This window comes from Genypterus blacodes, unplaced genomic scaffold, assembly GCF_046128005.1.
Source record: "Genypterus blacodes isolate CSIRO-AG114 ecotype Tasmania unplaced genomic scaffold, CSIRO-AGI_Gbla_v1 ptg000076l_1, whole genome shotgun sequence".
NCBI lineage: Eukaryota > Metazoa > Chordata > Actinopteri > Ophidiiformes > Ophidiidae > Genypterus > Genypterus blacodes.
The window spans coordinates 8,146,629-8,164,322 of record NW_027466885.1 but is presented as its reverse complement, the minus strand read 5'-3'; the positions used below and the strand labels follow the sequence as shown (position 1 = coordinate 8,164,322).

At 43.2% G+C, this 17,694-nt stretch overlaps 2 protein-coding genes across 4 annotated transcripts; both read right to left on the bottom strand.

Annotated features, from left to right (window-relative positions):
* Positions 1–656: 656 nt before the first annotated feature.
* slc51a (solute carrier family 51 member A) lies at positions 657–7,222 on the bottom strand. 2 transcript variants are annotated; one of them, XM_076158219.1, is made up of 8 exons: positions 6,939–7,222; positions 4,201–4,399; positions 4,020–4,093; positions 3,422–3,580; positions 2,085–2,196; positions 1,590–1,736; positions 1,260–1,365; positions 657–1,157 (listed from the first exon to the last, which is right to left on the bottom strand). In XM_076158219.1, the coding sequence occupies exons 2-8, from the start codon at positions 4,306–4,308 to the stop codon at positions 1,009–1,011; spliced, it is 855 nt and encodes a 284-aa protein (XP_076014334.1). In that variant the 5' UTR covers positions 4,309–4,399; positions 6,939–7,222; the 3' UTR covers positions 657–1,008. The 2 variants fall into 2 exon arrangements, with proteins under 2 accessions (XP_076014334.1, XP_076014333.1); XM_076158218.1 differs by having other exon boundaries at positions 4,201–4,352; positions 6,939–7,220.
* A 2,325-nt stretch (positions 7,223–9,547) lies between these two features.
* On the bottom strand, positions 9,548–17,403 carry LOC143006846 (palmitoyltransferase ZDHHC20-B-like). 2 transcript variants are annotated; one of them, XM_076158171.1, is made up of 13 exons: positions 17,278–17,403; positions 15,804–15,830; positions 15,321–15,415; positions 15,078–15,198; positions 14,920–14,989; positions 14,788–14,820; positions 14,269–14,389; positions 13,438–13,570; positions 13,220–13,346; positions 12,982–13,071; positions 12,762–12,874; positions 12,613–12,660; positions 9,548–12,419 (listed from the first exon to the last, which is right to left on the bottom strand). In XM_076158171.1, the coding sequence occupies exons 1-12, from the start codon at positions 17,393–17,395 to the stop codon at positions 12,617–12,619; spliced, it is 1,092 nt and encodes a 363-aa protein (XP_076014286.1). In that variant the 5' UTR covers positions 17,396–17,403; the 3' UTR covers positions 9,548–12,419; positions 12,613–12,616. The 2 variants fall into 2 exon arrangements, with proteins under 2 accessions (XP_076014286.1, XP_076014287.1); XM_076158172.1 differs by having other exon boundaries at positions 9,548–12,416.
* Between the last annotated feature and the right edge of the window lie 291 nt (positions 17,404–17,694).

Genomic DNA, 17,694 nt, shown 5'->3' with positions numbered 1-17,694 from the left:
GTTAGTGAATTCAAATTAAGTAAATGAATGAAATGAATGAAAGAAACCTCTCCCAGAGACCTCAACACACAAAAAAATATAATTACAGCCTTTCAATACTGCACTTTATATCGTTACATTTTCAATGTTTCAATGTTTCTCTCCGTCTTTGATAATTCCCAGTTTGGCATTAAATGCAGATTTGATATCCGTTAACTCAATAAAGAGACGATAACGCAAATCCCAACAAACTATATTTTGATGCCGTTTTACTGTGAAGGATCAGCTCCTCTTTTCCTGCCTCCTAGCGCAAGGTTAGCTTGTCTGCACAGCACGTACTTTCGCAGACTGGCCGCACTACACTGATGCTCCACGGTGATTGGTTTAAAACACAGAAGTGGGACGGTCCTCTAAACAGATTGGACGGATGGCATGTCAATCATTTTCGATTGAAATGACGAACTATTTTCATCAAAAACAGCAACATTATTGACACGTTGATTTCTGGACCGAACGTGATTATATGTGTCGTTTTTAACTTAAACATTCACAACAAGATTGAACTTCTTTATATGCACATACACACATACTCTTGGTTTCTTCTAAAGTTTGGGCTCTACTGCCACCTAACGGCCGAATATAGAAACAACAACAATAAAAGGCACAACACGGTCAAATTAGAAAAATCTTCTGATGATGTTTAAAATGACATTTTACAGATGTTTAACTGTGACAGTCACACAGAATGTATATGAAAGAGTAAAATACAGCTCAAGTACAACCAGCAATTACATAAAGATGATGAAATAAATAACCAGATAGCCATTCTGTCTGAAAAAAAATTGAAATTTCAAATAGTGTCCAGAGAAATACTTTATAACTGTGTACAGCTTTAAAGAAATATGCAACCCTAATGTGTACATCAGCAAAAGATATAAATTGATATTTGCTTATATAATCTCTTCTATATAATTATATATAATATATATTCCGTACACACACACACACACACACACACACACACAGTTATTATGCACTTGTGGGCATTATGATCATTTTGTTGTTTTCATTGTCATCAAGTTCTTCCACAGGTAAGGGATCATACTGCCGGCGATACAGCAGACGGGTTACGAGTGTGATGATGAACATCTCGAGGATCAACAGCTGCTGACTCATCACTGAAAAGAGAGAGAGGTATAGAGTGGTGTGTGTGTGAGAGACAGAAAGAGTGTAAGAGAGGTTTGTGTTACAGAGAAAACCATGGACGAATGTTGACTCACTGTATCCTCTTGCTGCCGAGGAAAACGGTGGAGCACAGGCAATGGTTCCTTGCATAGCCAGGATGTTGATGATAGCTGACTGCAGTTGGCTCAGAATCAGCACCAGCTACACACACACACACAAAGAAAGGTGATCCTATCAAACTGAACACTGGAAAATCCTGTAAAAGGTTATGACGGCCCAACAACCTGACATGCTGTTTGAATTGCTTGTTTACTTACACTCAGCCATATAGAGCAGCACTGGTTATTGTACATTCTAAGGTGTGTAAACAGCTGTAGATATTAAATATGCATGTACATGTGTTTAAACTATCTCATGTTCTTTACCTGGTACATGGCGTACTTCGGGATGATCTTCAAGGTGCTCAGGGCTCCCTTGAGGTGCATGAACATGATGGCTACGGGCCACAGCGCTATGATTGTCAAAATGCCAACAAATGGGTTGATCCATATAGCAGCTCCGGTAATCTTCAACTGACACACACACACACACACACACACACACACACACACACACACACACACACACACACACACACACACACACACACACACACACACACACACACACACACACACACACACACACACACACACACACACACACACACACACACACACACACACACACACACACACACACACACACACACACACACACACACACACACACACACACACACACACACACACACACACACACACACACACACACACACACACACACGAGAATGTGAAGGAGAGAAACGTGCAATACAAAAAAATCGACAATTTCTGGGGAATTTCTACAACTTATTCAACTTTTCCATTTGACCAACTCACATCAGCCAGGTCAAATGTCCCATTGGTCCAGAGAACAATAGAGAGGATGGTGAAGACAATCTTCAGGAGGGCAAACTGGAAGGAGCCCAGTTTGAGCAGGAAGAGGGAACGCCTGGAGGAGGAACAGAGGAAACTGAATAACAGTAGCTGGCGATGAGGTGGCAAGCTAGTAGATTGGTCCTGCAGGATGTTTCCATTCATCTCACACTGGCCTTGGTACTTTATTGCCCGTAAACACCATTAGAAACGATTGTTCTTACATGATACACTGATGATGTCATTGATGATACCTTTGGGGCATGCAAATAATTTTTTAATTTCACCCAAAAGGATCTGCAGCTCACAGATATTCCTGGCACTAAGTTTTCGATGAGAAAAGTGGTGGCAGATGAAAGGGAAATAAAAAATGTATTGTCTCGGGATGATTAACCTCATCATTGTGTATGAGGGGCAGGTTTTAGGTGCGTTTGTCCTGAGTGAATGCATGATTGAATTGGAGCACAGCGTTACAAATGGTGTTTTTCCCTGAGCGTGGCAGACAGGTTGCCTATGGAGACAGCAACACACAACAAGCTGTAATCCGGGGCAGAGGCAGTGACCTGGGGGCTCCAGACGGGCACCGGATTTTAATCGTTTTCTCAGCTTGGGGAAATATGAACGAGTATTCTAGGCAGACACGTAAAGCTGCAATACCAAATTTAGAATCTGACGGCATCTATCATCCGTGTGGGTTTGCCCCGGCCAGTGAGGATCCAGCCATGATGACACTGCTCTGTACAATGTGCAGAGTTGAACGACCAGGAGTGTGTTCAACGTGATGTGTACATACTGGATGTCTGAGCTTATAGTTGGTGGAAAAGCACGTAACGGATCCGAGCACATGTCTGACCACTTAAACTGACAAGAACTTTTCTCTCTCAACACGTGGCAGTAAACATCATTACATCGTCACATCAGACTCCCACTGCGTCTGCCTTTCATTAGCACTGCAGGATGTTTCAGTTAGAATTGCACAATAATAAAGTTATAGCGTATCAAATGCTTAAAATGTGACCTTCTCAGAGAAAAAAAACTTTTACATAGGGGTTTCTGAGGAAGACTCAGCGCGCCTGCCAGGGATCCTGGATTCAGATTTCTAAATTCACATGTGCGCAGTCGGGAGTTATCCAACAAAACTCACTGCTGTTACCAAAACGACAAAATGTGCTTCTGCTGGAGATTCCCTCAAGCACATATTGTACAAAATTTGGCTAGTAATGAAAATGAAAGTAAGATGTGCCACAAATTAACTTTTGCGAAGCACTGTGTGTGTTCTGGGAGTGTTTTTCCGTCATTACCGTGTGATGGCCACGTGAGGCAGACAGAGGCAGCAGCAGCAGCACGGCCCTGTGCTGATCTTCAGCCTGTGTTTCCCAGCTCGCTGCAGAAACACCTTGTCGCCACCCAACTCCTCTAGCATAAGGACCAGGAACTTGAAGACCACGATGGAAAAGTAGCTGCGACAATCGATGGAAAAAGAAGCGAATGAGCACAAGAGGATGACAAGCGTCAAGGAAGATTTAAATCGGATGTTATTAAAAGATTTTCAGATTACACGGGACGTGAACTAAATGTACCACAACTCAGACTCTGGACGTCCTCATTGGTCCAATTCATCTCACATGGATCATAATCTTTGATCTAACATTTTGTCTCAAATTCTGGAACAATTTGAATGCTTAGCTGTAACTATTTCACAGCTATTGTGTGCAGCTGTACTCTACTAGGGTGCAGCATTTGACAAATTCTTCTTACATTTTGATGGAAAATCATGATTTTCACTCATTATTGACATGATCAACTTTCTTATAGCATGAGATCAGATTGGGATCCTCTGATCCTCCAAGGTTTAGGGTTTAAAGTTTCCCAGTGTGAGGCGAGTAGGCGGGGACCCACCAGGCAGAGGTCATATCCGTAAACATGGTGGCTCTGGGAATCCACATCCCCAGACACGACATGGTGCCGATTACCTAGGAAACGAAACCGACGACACATTTCACAGTCAACAATATCAATGTTTTTTCTGTCTGGACACATCAGAAGGTGAGACAGATGTTGGTTGGTTGGTTGCGCTTACCGGTGCTGCTCCATTGACCCAGATGATGATGCTCTTCTTATTGGCAGGCATCTTCCTATAGATGTAGATGCACTCCTCTATGAAGACCAGCAGGGAGACGGCTGTCATGAAGGTCAGCACGGAATACAGGATGATCCCAAAGGTGTCCAACGCTGGAGAGGCATGACAGCAAATCAGCTATATAGGCCGCCATCCTTTACTTGATATCAACATCAAGTAAAGGATGAACAAAAGAACGTGGAAATCAGTTTCTGTGAAATGTAGGTGGGGTGCTGATGCTCATAATGATCCATAATGTACAAAGTAGTTACAGATAAGGGCCGATGAGTAAGGTGCTTAAATTATTACTTTGAAAGAAATGAGTCAGAAATGAAAGGAAAACCTTTATCAGGAAGTGAATCAGACACAAAGAAAACGTTACAAACAAATGATTATAACACAACGTTCTGTACTCATTTTAACTTGCGATGCATCTCCACTGAACATTATTGCATTGTAGAATAGACATGATTTTTTGGGGAATATCCAGCTTCTTTATTATCTTGGTGGTCATATGATCACTGCAGTCTATAAGTCTTCCATTCACTGCTCTCATAATGCGAACAATGGCCTATTCTTTTGTTTTTGCCCACAAAACACACTCGCTACTGCGGTTAAAGTGCAACAACTGATGTGCCACCTCTAACATAACTGATACAGACACATGTGCATTCCTCAGACTTTAAATTTAGAAATCGTTTCTCAGAAGCACACGTAAGGTCTTTGGGGATACGGGAAGAGGATGAGGAGATGGGAGGGCAGGTAGCAGGAGAGAGGGAGGGCGTCATTTCTGGGAATAGCTAATGAGGTGGGACCAGTAAACACATATGGACACATTGAGTCTGTACTGTTCACACTGGCCTTTCTGGAGAAGAAGAGGACAAAACTGCTACACTGTTTCCAACAGATTTGGCATCTTGCACCAATTACTCTCTGGTATTCCACCAGTTAAACTCACAACACACACAGACTTGGAAGCCTGGTCGTCCGTATGCTTTCTGTTTACCCGCTTATAAATCCTTTTAAATTTAGAATAATTGTCTACAAGTTTGTTCTTAAGACAAACGAACAGTTACTATTTCTGTCCTTGCATGCTCTGGTACTTTATTCCAAAACAAGTGATATCATTGCAGCTGCACATGTGCACAAAAGCTTCAGCCGCCTACAAGGACGATCAAAGCCAGACATCATAAATAGAATGATGCCAAATTTCAGATTTTCATTATGTGATGAGTGAAGTGCTACTCTATCATTATCTGTCATTAGGAGACGATGTTGATGCCCATATTAAAGTAGAGGAAAGTTTTGCATGCATGGCTTCAGAAAACAATTAAGGAAATGCAATTTTATAGCAGCGTCCCAAATTAGATGAATCTCCCTGTTCACAGAAATCACCAACGACAACAATTACTTATTTTCTTAGTATAAATAAGGTATAATAAAATTAATTACATACAAATAATGAATAGAAGGTTTCATAATTTGTGCAATCCTTTCATAATTGAAGCAGGTTTCATGTGTTGTGTTGAGCAGCTGCAAGCAACTTTAATCTGACTTTGATGTACAACTTCAAATCTACAGCATGTTGCCAAATCAGTGCTTCCAAAATGGGTGTTAATGGACCAAGCAAAGCCTTTGAGGAGGTTCCAGGGAGTTTAGCTGTGTTTTTTACTGCAATCAATGCAGGGTCAGAGCACAAAGTCTATTTAGTTTGGCATGTTTCAATCAGGGAGGGCATCACACAACACGCAGTTCAGTTCAAAAGTGATCTGTGCCTGCATCTGCAAATGGGAAGGAACTTCTTTACAATTTCAGCCGATCAAACTGTAGTAGTTAAGCATGTGGTCTACCGAAAGAAAGTTAGACTTGCCCTCTCTTTTGAAATATGCAAGCGTAAAAATGTACAGTGACGATTCCACTGATTATCATGCAGCAACCACATGCCAAGAATTGAATCAAGTTCTGTCAAGTGAGGTGAACACATACAGTATATCACATATCTCAAACTAAATGTTTTGTCTTTGAGTCTCGACACAATCTGGGTTTCCTCTTAAAGGGGAGCTGCACACACAGTATCTGGTGAACCCATAAAACAGGTGGACAAAGACAAATTTCTGGGCCATCAAGGCCCAAGAACATAACTACAACAGATCTCCAACAGAAGTGTTCTCCAAGTTTCTGTCATTTATCTCAACTCCAACTGAGATCAGAAATAAATCTTCAATCATAACTGCACTAAACAGGGCTGCTAGACTTGTTCTGTGCTGCTTAGATCAGTAATGTAAACTTTCCCTCCAGCCTCTCATGTCTTTGCATTGAGCACTGGATTTCCACGTTTCCTGCTGCCCCAGATATCACAGATACATTTTTAAGATGCCTTTTTACTCTAGCAAATATTTAACTGCAATAACACACATAACAACACCACCAGATTTGCTGGTAATGGGGAATAGTGTTGTGAAAAATATCATCATCATTTAAAGAGCCATAACAAATTGAAAGACTGTACCCCTGAATATCTGCAGAATAAAAATAAATTATCCTTTTGTATTTTGAGATCACAATCTCACCAGAGACCAAGACTTAAACTACGACTAACTTTAACCAACAGACATGTTGGAGAAAGTTATGAAAGATGGAATCAGAGTCGTCAGGGTTAAACATGGAGCTCCAGCACTCCCCAGTCCCACATTACTCACCGAGGATGATATCAATGGCGACGGGAGGCTGGTCCCTGCAGCTCGGGTCAACGGTTCGGTTCGATCCGTTCATGCTGCCCGGTGTCGGTACACTTCTCACGAAACTTGGGAGAGCTGAGTTCCGGATCTTCCCCGGTCAAATCCACGGACGCTCGGTCTGCGCGGCGTCTCGTCTCCAGAGACACTTTCCTCAAAGTGGGGATGGATGATGTTTGCCTGCCTGTCCGCACTGAGCCCCCCAAACAAACTCCACTCTAAAGCTGTGGGTCCGCCTTCCTTTGTCATCCGAGTTCAGCACCTCCGACAAATCACCAGTCTGCGCTTAATTGACGTAAAACGCGGCGAGTGTGGGGGTGGGGTGGGGGGGGGGGGGGGGGGGGGGGTTCACGTCTTAATTCAGAACCACAGGAATGGAGCAAATGCCGTTAAACCAAGTTTACAGTTTAAGTCAACAAATGGGGACAAAGAGTTCAGCAAAATGAGTAAGTAGATGAAGTTAACAAATGGATCTGAGAGTTTATTGGGAAATAAGCAGGAATGGGAATGCATGATGGGACTTGACTCATTTCTGGTCTGATCTGCTGAGGAAAGTGGAAAATGATAAAAAAGTAAACTCTGATGTGCTCTGGGTGGGGGAGGCATCTGAGAGAGCACATGCACTCACATCACATGCAACCCCCCCTCCTCCTCGCCTGCCCTCAGTTTCCATAGAAACATGTGTAAGGGGTTTGGTCATGTGAGGCATTTGCAACAAATCTGCATTCATTAGAATCATTCCTCTGCATTTAGTGACCTTCACACTAAGCAAAACAACACTGAATCAAAGCCAGAAATGTAATAATATAACAGCAAGTTTTTAAACATGCTAACTACTTATCGCCCTTTGCTCCTCTGATATTTCATAATGAGCTCAACCTTGCCCTCAGGTGTCTAATTTTTTTTTATGTTACTTTGAACGTCCTTCGGAGTAAAACCTTGCCCTGCAGAGACTTGGATAACAGAAAGCCTGTTGATTTTACTTGGAACTGAGTAGAAATGTTTGCCTAATGTTCTTGCTCAACTCTTCTCTGTGTTCTGACTTGTACCACACACACGAGTTGACTGTGTGTGAGACCAATGAATCATTGTAACCAAGTCTGGACAATTTCATTTTGTGATGATGATGATGATGCCAAGGCACACCTTAACATATTAAATAGATGATGGATGGATGGAAAAACACAAAAATAGAAGGAATAGAATAGAATAGAATAGAACAGAATGAAAGTCTGTATCAGCATATTAGCAGAGAGAGTTTACGTTAAAATGTGCAGATTACAAGACGCAGCTTGTTATACTTCACAGGTGATGAACAACAGTGTGGCGTCCAGGAACACTCGCCAACATAGCGCTTAACATCTCAGATAACAAGACATGACATCATTAGTTCAAGCCTATAGGGAGACACTTTGATGCCTTTACTGTTCAAAATCACTGTCTGAGTGGATTTTCCCATTAATAAGTGAAGCCACAGCTGCCTTGGCCTTGTGCTGGTTGGCTTGTTTGACTGTACGCTCCCCCTCAAAGGTAAATGACACTGAGGTCATTTACCGTGGCAGCCTACATCACATATTGACACATGTAACGGCACACATGAAAGGCTGAATGATTTGCATTAGAGTGAATCATACATCCAAGTTTGATAACATTTCTTTGTTTGACTTGGCTTTTATCACGTCTGGCGTGCTGCACAGATCTGTAGAGCAGATGTGATGCTCTGGTGTTCCAAACCTGGATCTCCTCTCTCAACAATCAAGTCACACACTTGTTGTTGACCATAAGGAAGAGAAATGAGGAGTTTAAAGTGTGAACATGCACAGAGCCTCCGGCAGGTTAATTCTTGCACAAACTGTAACAGAGGTGAAGGGCCTGCGTGTCAAATGGAGAGGAACAGTTCAGACGAGTTCATAAATTCCAGTCAGCTCACTTCATAATGGGCATGAAGCAGTGTGCTACCACTGTGTGATTGTCTATGTGCCAATACTGCCTTTGTGTGGCATTAAAAACCAAAGCAGTGTGAATTTATACTTATTGTAGCCTGTCACTCACAGGCTTGAACAAGTATTTATTCCCTTTTACACAATTGCAGTGGGAATTCAGAAACTGTTCACTCTCTCGTACCTCTAGGTTTAAGATATGGTGTGGCCATATGGGAGTACATACCTCCGCCAAGGCCGAAAAGTCTGTTGATTTGATTTAAAAGTGTATATACATATAATATAAAGCGGAACCTGTACTATCATCATTAAAAAATACATTATTTAACAGAATTACAGGTCTGCTGTGATCATCTTTCAGCAATATACACAACATAACAGATTTACAATAGTTGAAAATATACTGAACATTAGGTTTTATACTTCTGGATCACCTTTGCTGCAAATCGTAAACTTGTGACACCTATTTGAACATATTTCCTAATTCAAAAGATGTGCTTCAATATGTGGATCTGATCTAAATGATGCCAGTGGATTAACTAACACTTACACCAATATGTGAGCTGCTCAGATAAGGGTTAAACACCAAAGGGCATTCATAATTTCATCCATCCAATCCAAAAAAAGTTAGACTGGAGGTTTAAAAAAAGATTTATTGTTATTTTCACGTTAATCGTATAGAGGTGTGTACTTCATTCACAAAATAGGAACAGGAAAATTAATCAAACAAGAAAAATATATATGTAGTCTTTTTCTTACATTAGCAATATACTGTATATACACACACGTTATAAATAGGACAGAGTACCAAAAAAGAAAAGCAATAATGTGGCAATAAGCAAAGTCATGATCGGCAACATTTGCACTGTGGATCCAGATGCTAAATGTATGTTAGGCTAAAACAAATGTACTGAAATCACAAATTTTTAGGATGTTTCCTCCATTTTCACAGGAGAGTTTATGGCTTTGTTTATAAAGTTGAGACTGAACAGAGTAAAGCCCATTTCAAAGTAGCTGTACTGAAAAATCCCAATGTTTTTTTATTTGATTTCTTTTTTTTAAACACCATAATCTCCATCATCATCATCATGGGAAAACACATTTAGTTAAGCTCCATGCTTTTGAGCATTAGTCAGATGTATGTATGTACACAGGCGCATGTAAAAATCTCATGGCTGCACAGAGGCGTTTCTCCCAAGACAAAGAACATTACAAAAACACTCAAGGAAGCATTACAAACACACACACACACTTTAGTCTCCAGGCCAAACAACCCAGAGAGAGAATATAGGCAATTTTGTAAAAGAACACGGCTCAAATGTGTCAGAATCTGTGGCCATAGACAGAGCGGTCAGGCGTGTAAAAGTTGAATTTACTTCCTTTTCTTTGACAAAAAAAAGCTCTGGGAATGACGCAACACGTTTACGTCTACATGAGCAGAACAGAACAGGACCTTGGCTTGAATTAGGATCTCTGACAGAGACCTAAAACCGCAGTGGGGATTCTGGGAATTGAACGCTGAGCTATCACAGGTACACTTTGGGCTCAGAAAGGTCACACATGATTGGAGGGACGGGGGGACGGGGGACGGGGGGGGAGCGAGGGGATTAAAAAGGTAAACCTTGAAAGCGAGCTGTCCTTTATCAAAATACCCTCGCTGTCCCGCCTGTGGTACATTCAGCATGATTACCACGACAACACGCCACAGAACAGCACTGACTCACTCAACACAATAGAAACAGCTGTAAACTTGTGTATCACCGAGGTGTGGAGCTGACAGTCAGGGATGAGATCAGGTACACACACACGAGCACATGAGGCATCAGGAATCTGGCTTCAGACAGGTCCGTCTCCCTCTACCACGAGTGGGAAAACTGCATATAAATAAATAACACATTCAAGTAGACCTTTCTCTGTTTGGTTTGTTGTAACTAAATCTATCCCGTTCGTGATGCTTTCACTTTCCCTCCGGTTGCGTGGAGATTCTGCATCTGCCCCTGTGACTCACTAACACCTTCCAGATGTTCAACACAAGACACATCACAGCTCCTCAAAACAGTCCAAGGTCACAACACGGATTCCCTAATACACACACACACACACACACATCACGTGACAACTGCAACCAGGCAAGCAGCAGCTGCATTGAACATCATAGAAGGTAACACTGTAGATCTGCTGGGTTCAATTTCCGTTTGGGTGCAACTTTGATATCTAATCTAAGAGGTCGTGTGACTTCTATTGCACAGATTAAAACCATTTAATTTCGCTCTACTGACTGAAAATAAAGGAACAAAACGTTGAAATAAACACATCACTGTTCATCTGAATGAGGGCAGAATACCAGAGGTCATATTGCCACCTGTCGGTCAATACCTGGTACTGCACAGACATCATGACAGGTGGGTTGGGTTTTTTTTTAAACCGTAGAAAAAGTGGAGTCACAATGACCGGTAGTTATCATTTGGTTATGATGACATTAACCAAAGAGGTTAAGATAAAGCTTTGATGTTGTAAACACTCCTGGTTCAGAGGTCAGAGCTCCTGTCAGGTCAGCCCTTATTTGGCAACAGATGGTGTAAAGGTTGAAGCATTAAAAGTGAGATTAATACATTGTAGGCTGAGAGTGACATTAATGGCAATCACTGAATCAATACACTTGATTACTGGCATACTTGACTCTAACTCTAAGGAACAAAGTAGAGAAGTGTGTGAAATACATGAGCGGCACACAAACACACGTAAAGCTGATTACTCCCGTTAGGTACAAAACAACCCCACACACACACACTCCTGCTGCTTCACCTGTAATACAGACATATCCGCAAACACACACAAAAAAAAAAAACATAAATCACATGATCGAGCAGCCTTTGAGCCCACGGCGCTTGAGGGCACGGTTTGAAAAGAAGCAGTGCGTCGTCAGATGGACGTTGATATATCGAGAGAAAGTGCAAATTGCGCCGTCTTGTGCTCTGATAACCAAAACACCAGCCGCAACCCGGCGAGGGTCTTCTGCACTGTAGTCCAGGTTTTGGTTGACGACATCCATCTTAAAATGTAGAGGACACACACACTCGCACACAACAAAAGTTCACCACAATCACAAAACTCCAGCTTGTGCTCGGTTCTCTGCTGAGGCTTTGGCACAGTTTCCTCACCAAACGGCAAAGGTTACGGCACTCCGGCACGTTCTCCTCCATCTTCAATGACTGCTTAGTGTACAAAAAATAAAATCAACGGCATGTTGTATATTTAAATGGTTGAATGTGACTGTGTGTGTGTGTGTGTGGGGGGACCAGCTTGTGTTACACGTCCGACAGGTCGGTTTGATATTTGATCGATTTATCGACTCATTTCTGTGCCGCAAGGAGCAAAATAGATGCATTTCCATAGTTACGGAGGAAGGATCGGCGGGGATGGGGGTCGCGATGGGAGACTGTTTCCATGGTGACAAACTGTTGCGTTGCTTAAGGCATCGTATTAGACGGCTGAGGAGTTTCTGCTGAGGAAGAGAATACAGGAGAAGGGTAACGACATAAATCAGTGTTAAACATAAGGTTGTTATGAATAAATGTCATGCTTAAACATTCACATGCATCTCATCCATATCAACTATCAACCTTTCCACAGAAAATATGACATTTAATGGTGTATACACACACAACAAGACAGAGAAGTGACACACTGGTGCTCACCTGGTTAGGACTCACTCTCCATGGAGATTACAATAGTTTCACTCTCAACTGTGGAGCCAAACAGAACGTGTGAGTATAACAGTTCATTCACAAACATCACGGGATGAGATCGGATCAAAGTTAACTCCGTCTGTGAATCGTGAGCCCACCTGATTTCAGCGTGTTATTAGCCACGTGCTCTCCGATGTTGTTGGCGTGCTGCTCGCTGCTGAGGAGGCGATTCTGGGACTCGCTCACGGGACTCGCTGGGACGTCGGCAGCGCTGGAAACAAGTTAAACAAAAGCGTCACCTCCCTTCCCAAACAGTAAAGCTTTCCCTGCCCTCGTGTTAAATATCACCGATGGCGTCGCCGCATGACAGCCGCTCACTTTTTATTGGGCTCTGGTTGCATGGTTACCACGGCCTGCTCTGGATCAGCGATGACCAGCCGTGTTGGGAATGTCAGACCGTCACCCTGACTAAAGGACAAAAGAGGGGCGGGAGAAATGTCATGATCCTCCGCCAATTTAAACTTGAGTTGAGTGAAAGAAAGACACATGCGTCAATCTGGGCCTCTGGATGTGACAATGAATCTTTGAAGTGCTGATATAGCTAGGTCCCCTTTACCTGGTGAAGACGGGCAGCAACCAGTACTTCTTCTGGTCTCCAAAGACATGAGCAATATTTTTCTGAAAGCCCAGAGAGAAGCCGTTCTTGTCTGAGCCTGTCCTGAAGACTGGAGCTCTGAACGCCTCTGAAAAACACACACACAAGAAATTCAACCCTCCGTTTATTTGTTGGATGTCACTTCTGTGTTAAATAAAGGGGAAAAATGTGTGTGTTACCTATTGTGGATCTGTTCTTCCCCACAAGCCACAGGTGGTAGCTGAAGAGGGAGAGAATACTGATGCAGAACATGGCGGCTACGAAAAACAGGAACAAAACGTGGAATTTGGCGTGACTCTCCGGCAGGTCGTTCTGGAAGAAGGGAACGGAAGAGGGAGCCGTTAAACTCGCAGGCGTCAGGCGCGGAGGGCCAGAGAAAGAACGAGAGAGGTGGAGGACGGGAAAAGTACGAAGGGTGTCAAGGTGAGCCACGCCACGACAAACAGCACTGCATGCACGTCGAGATTAAAACCATGGCAACTGCGATGTGGCACGGCAACAGTGAAGACTTCTGAAGGGTTTGCTGCGTTACCTTTGGACAGTTCTCTGCCGATTTCCTCCGGCAAAGCTTTTGTACAAACAGAGACAAGTCCGGTTAGCAACAGAGGGAGAGAACGGGCGGAGACAGAGACAGGGAGAGAGAGGGCAAACATGAGTCAAGGCCAAGTTAGGTTGGAGAAAACAGTGTGTGTATGCACCATGTGTGTCCAGAATGGAGAGAAAGAAAGAAAGAAAAGAAAGAGATGGGAGAACAATGAGCCAGTGTGTGAGACGTAGGGATAACAGGATGGGGAAACAGAGACGGGGTCAGGGGGTGAAAGGGTGAGAGAGGACATGGAACACAGAGGAGCAGCAACAGCTCAGCACAGGAGAGGTCAGCACCATGCACAACCCCCCCGACGCAGGACGCACAGCCCGGGCAGGGCTGCATCCTGTGGAAAAAGGTCAAATCCGGCCGCGTACGGCGTGAACACATGCGGTGAGGAGCGTGCCTGCGTGTCGGTACTCACTGTCCAGAACCGTATGAAATACTGCAGGACAGTGGCGGCGATGAACAAACAGTAGACCAGCGAGTAGGCCAGGAACAGGATGAAATACTTGTAGTTGGAGAACCCCACGCAGTTGTTCACCCTGGAGACAAAAGACCAACCAAGAGAGTCACTTCCTCCCACAGCAGAAAGGCCACCAGAGCAAAGGTACAAGCTTTGGCTCAGAGTCGATGCTCTAAAGCAGTGTTTTTCAACCGGGGTGCCGCAGCGCACTAGTGTGCCATGAGAGATGGTCAGGTGTGCCGTGGGAAATGATCTAACTTCACCTAATTAGTCTGCGAGCCATCCGGCTCAGATCGCAAATTTCCCCCCAACAAAGGTTTTGGTGGTGTGCCTCAGGATTTTTTTTTTCATGTAAAAAATGTGCCTTGGCTCAGAGGTTGAAAAACACACTGCTCTAATCTACACAGTGGAGTCCAATCAAATCCATTTCCAATCTTTATGGTGTTACAGGAGCATATTGGATTTGTTTATACATACCAGGGGCAATGGTGGTCCATCTTCAGCACACACCTGCCATATACGCAAAGAGAAATCAGGTTATTAACAGATCAATGCTGAATCTAATCCCATTTCACAGAGGAATAAACTCAGAGATGATGGTTTGCTTACATGTCGCATGCTGAGCAGTGATGGCAGCGGTCCGGCTTAATAACCTGACAGCGGTCGCAGTATCGGATTGCTGCGTCACCATGGTATCAACAAATGAAAGGGTTATTATTATTGGACAATCAATGACAAAAAGAAAACTGAAATCACACCAAACACACCTCCAGCGCCTGTGCGGGTGTACAGGGGCAGGCTGGTGGCGGCTCTCCACAGGATCTCTTGCTGGGACTCGGGCCTCTCTTCTTTCTCATAGCGCTCCATCTCAGCTTTGGGCAGGCAGAACTGGAACAGATCGGCACACAGAGAGTGAAGGAAAACATCCGCTCACCCGGTTGGGAAGTTAAGAGTTACGACAACGAGGGGGGATTACAGAAACACACATTGAGCGGGCAGGGTTATTGTACCTCTTTGGAGGGGTTGGTAGGCTTGGTAAAGATGGTCTTCCAGTACGACCATACAAACATGATGAAAGAGAGGTGGAAGAAAATCAGGTAGACAACTGGAGGGAAATATTAAGCAGGGCATCAGGACCAAGAACACACACAAGCCGATATGTAAGCAAGTACACTGACGTTATAACACACACATGCACGCGCTTGACCTTTACAAAGTGATATTAAGGGGCTGCTGCGGTTAATCGGGATGTGGAATCAGTGTCAACACAAAGTGTCAAACAGCAAATTTGTAATAGAGGAGAGCTCAGGTTGAATGAAGAAAGGGCCGAAGTCAGTGCTACAGGGAAGAGAGTGACAGTGTGTGTTATCTGTGCCAAATTGATTTAATTACACATAGAGCTTATTCAATGGACCTAAGGGTGATAATACCAATAAGTATCAAATTGGCTCGTTTCAGGGAAACCCCATTCAAACACGCTCTGGGATACTTACTCTGCTCTCCTATACTGGGGATGGTGACTGTAAGAGACAAGACAGCAAACAAACAAACATTAGATAACATGGAGACATCGTCAAGCTTTAAAGCGATTAGAGTGTAACAATGGGTTTAACTGGAGTCTGAATAGGAAAATAAAATAAATAAAGAACACTGGCAGTTATCTCTTGACATGCATTAATTTTGGCAAATTACTCTATATTCCCAATATCTCCGCTGAGCAGGAGCTGAGAACTCCGCTGTGCAGAGAAGGTGATCGGCTGCAACCTGCCGTCCCTCCAGGACGGGTATGCTTCCCGGACCCTGAAGCAGGCAGGCAAGATTCTGGCCGACCCCTCCCACCCTGACACTGTTTATAACCCTACCCTCTGGCAGGAGGCTGAGGTCCATCAGGACCAAAACCTCATGCCACAAATCCAGTTTCTTTCCCTCTGCAGTGGGCCTCATCACGCCAGGTCTTCCACAGACCACACACTAAACCCCTTTACTTTATTTAACAGTATTCAGTTTAGTTAATTTATTTAATTTAGTGTGTGTTTAATTTAATTATTTGCTGAGCTGCTGTTTTTATATGTTGTTTTTTGTTGTCTTTTTATATGATTAACGCACCAAGGACCAGAGCAAATTCCTATTAAGTGTTAACTTAATTGGTGAATAAAGCTATTCTGATTCTGATCTCATACACTAATTAAACGTACATGTTCTGGATTTTTATGGACATTCTTTTACGGATTATGGAAAAATCATCTTTCGACTCATCTTCCAACTGTTGCCACCACATGTATCTTCATATCAACTCTTATATCATCACTGAACCATCTCAACCATTTTGAGTCAGTCTGTAACTAAAAACACCCTAATGTGTGTAGGGTTTGCGCTATTGTTGCATCAAATCTGGATTTTTCATTATTGTTTGTCATTATTATCATCATCATCATTGTAATCGGCGATTCTTCCACAGTGACGATTCGAGAAATAACATTCGATAATGATGGTGAAGCTCGAGTCCAAAACAAGCGACATAACCAGGCTGCTGTCACACGCACATCACTCACAATGGAGCCACAATCACTGCATTTCCAGTCTGTTTCAGTCTATTTCATGGAGGCCGGATGTTTCCCTTGCTGAAGCAGAACTATCTCACCGTTGCCAAAGCTATTTCACGTAGTTACAGGATGAATAATTAGCCCGTCAGCCTGCCAAACAATTACCGAGCCTTTTCATTCGCCCTAAGCAGACCAAAACAACACACACGCGACGGAGAGAACCAAAATAGCAATGTGAAAGTTTTCCTGTAGATATTTGTGATTTTAATGTGACAGAACAGAACTAAGGTGGCTAAGAGTAAATTAGCCATTGTTGAGCTACAGTCCCATTCACTTCCTGCTGTCCAGCAGTGGACGTTACCGTGAAAGCTTCAGCTTTACGCGGCTTTAAAGACACAAAAGCCGCCTAAGCGCGTCTACTCACATATACAAAGCTGCACCACGTAGGCATAATACGACCAGCAGACCACTAGCGCGATAAAAATCACAGGTATCCATGCTAAGCCCCGTTGACAGCATCTCAGGACGTGTGTGGGCGCCATCTTTCTCTACTGGGAGAAAGGGAGTGTCCACGTGACGTCACCTGAGCTCGCGCCAGACCGCCGTAACTCTGCAAGCAATACATTCGACTAGAAATCAATATCAGACTAATTAATAATTATAATCAGCAATTGTTTTCAGTTCTTGTTAATTTTTTTCTCTTTTTGTTTTACATTAATCGGAAAATGTTTTTAACAATTTGAAAGCCTGTAATCTTCATGAGCAAACAGCAAAAGTCCATATTGCGAGGAAAGGATATTGCAAAATCACTCTTCAAATGCCTTAATACAAACACTTTCCT

Bases quoted from the DNA above. Each gene is read 5' to 3' on its own strand.
- slc51a (XM_076158218.1), bottom strand. From the start codon at position 7,011: ATGAACGGATCGAACCGAACCGTTGACCCGAGCTGCAGGGACCAGCCT. The intron at 2,197-3,421 runs GTAATGACGGAA...TTCCTCCTCCAG, and splicing joins CCTCACGTGGCCATCACACG to GCGTTCCCTCTTCCTGCTCA. The intron at 1,366-1,589 runs GTAAAGAACATG...GTGTGTGTGTAG, and splicing joins CGAAGTACGCCATGTACCAG to CTGGTGCTGATTCTGAGCCA.
- LOC143006846 (XM_076158171.1), bottom strand. From the start codon at position 17,395: ATGGCGCCCACACACGTCCTGAGATGCTGTCAACGGGGCTTAGCATGG. The intron at 15,199-15,320 runs GTACAATAACCC...GATCTGTTCCAG, and splicing joins CTACCAACCCCTCCAAAGAG to TTCTGCCTGCCCAAAGCTGA. The intron at 14,390-14,787 runs GTATGTATAAAC...TTTTGTCTCCAG, and splicing joins ATGGACCACCATTGCCCCTG to GGTGAACAACTGCGTGGGGT.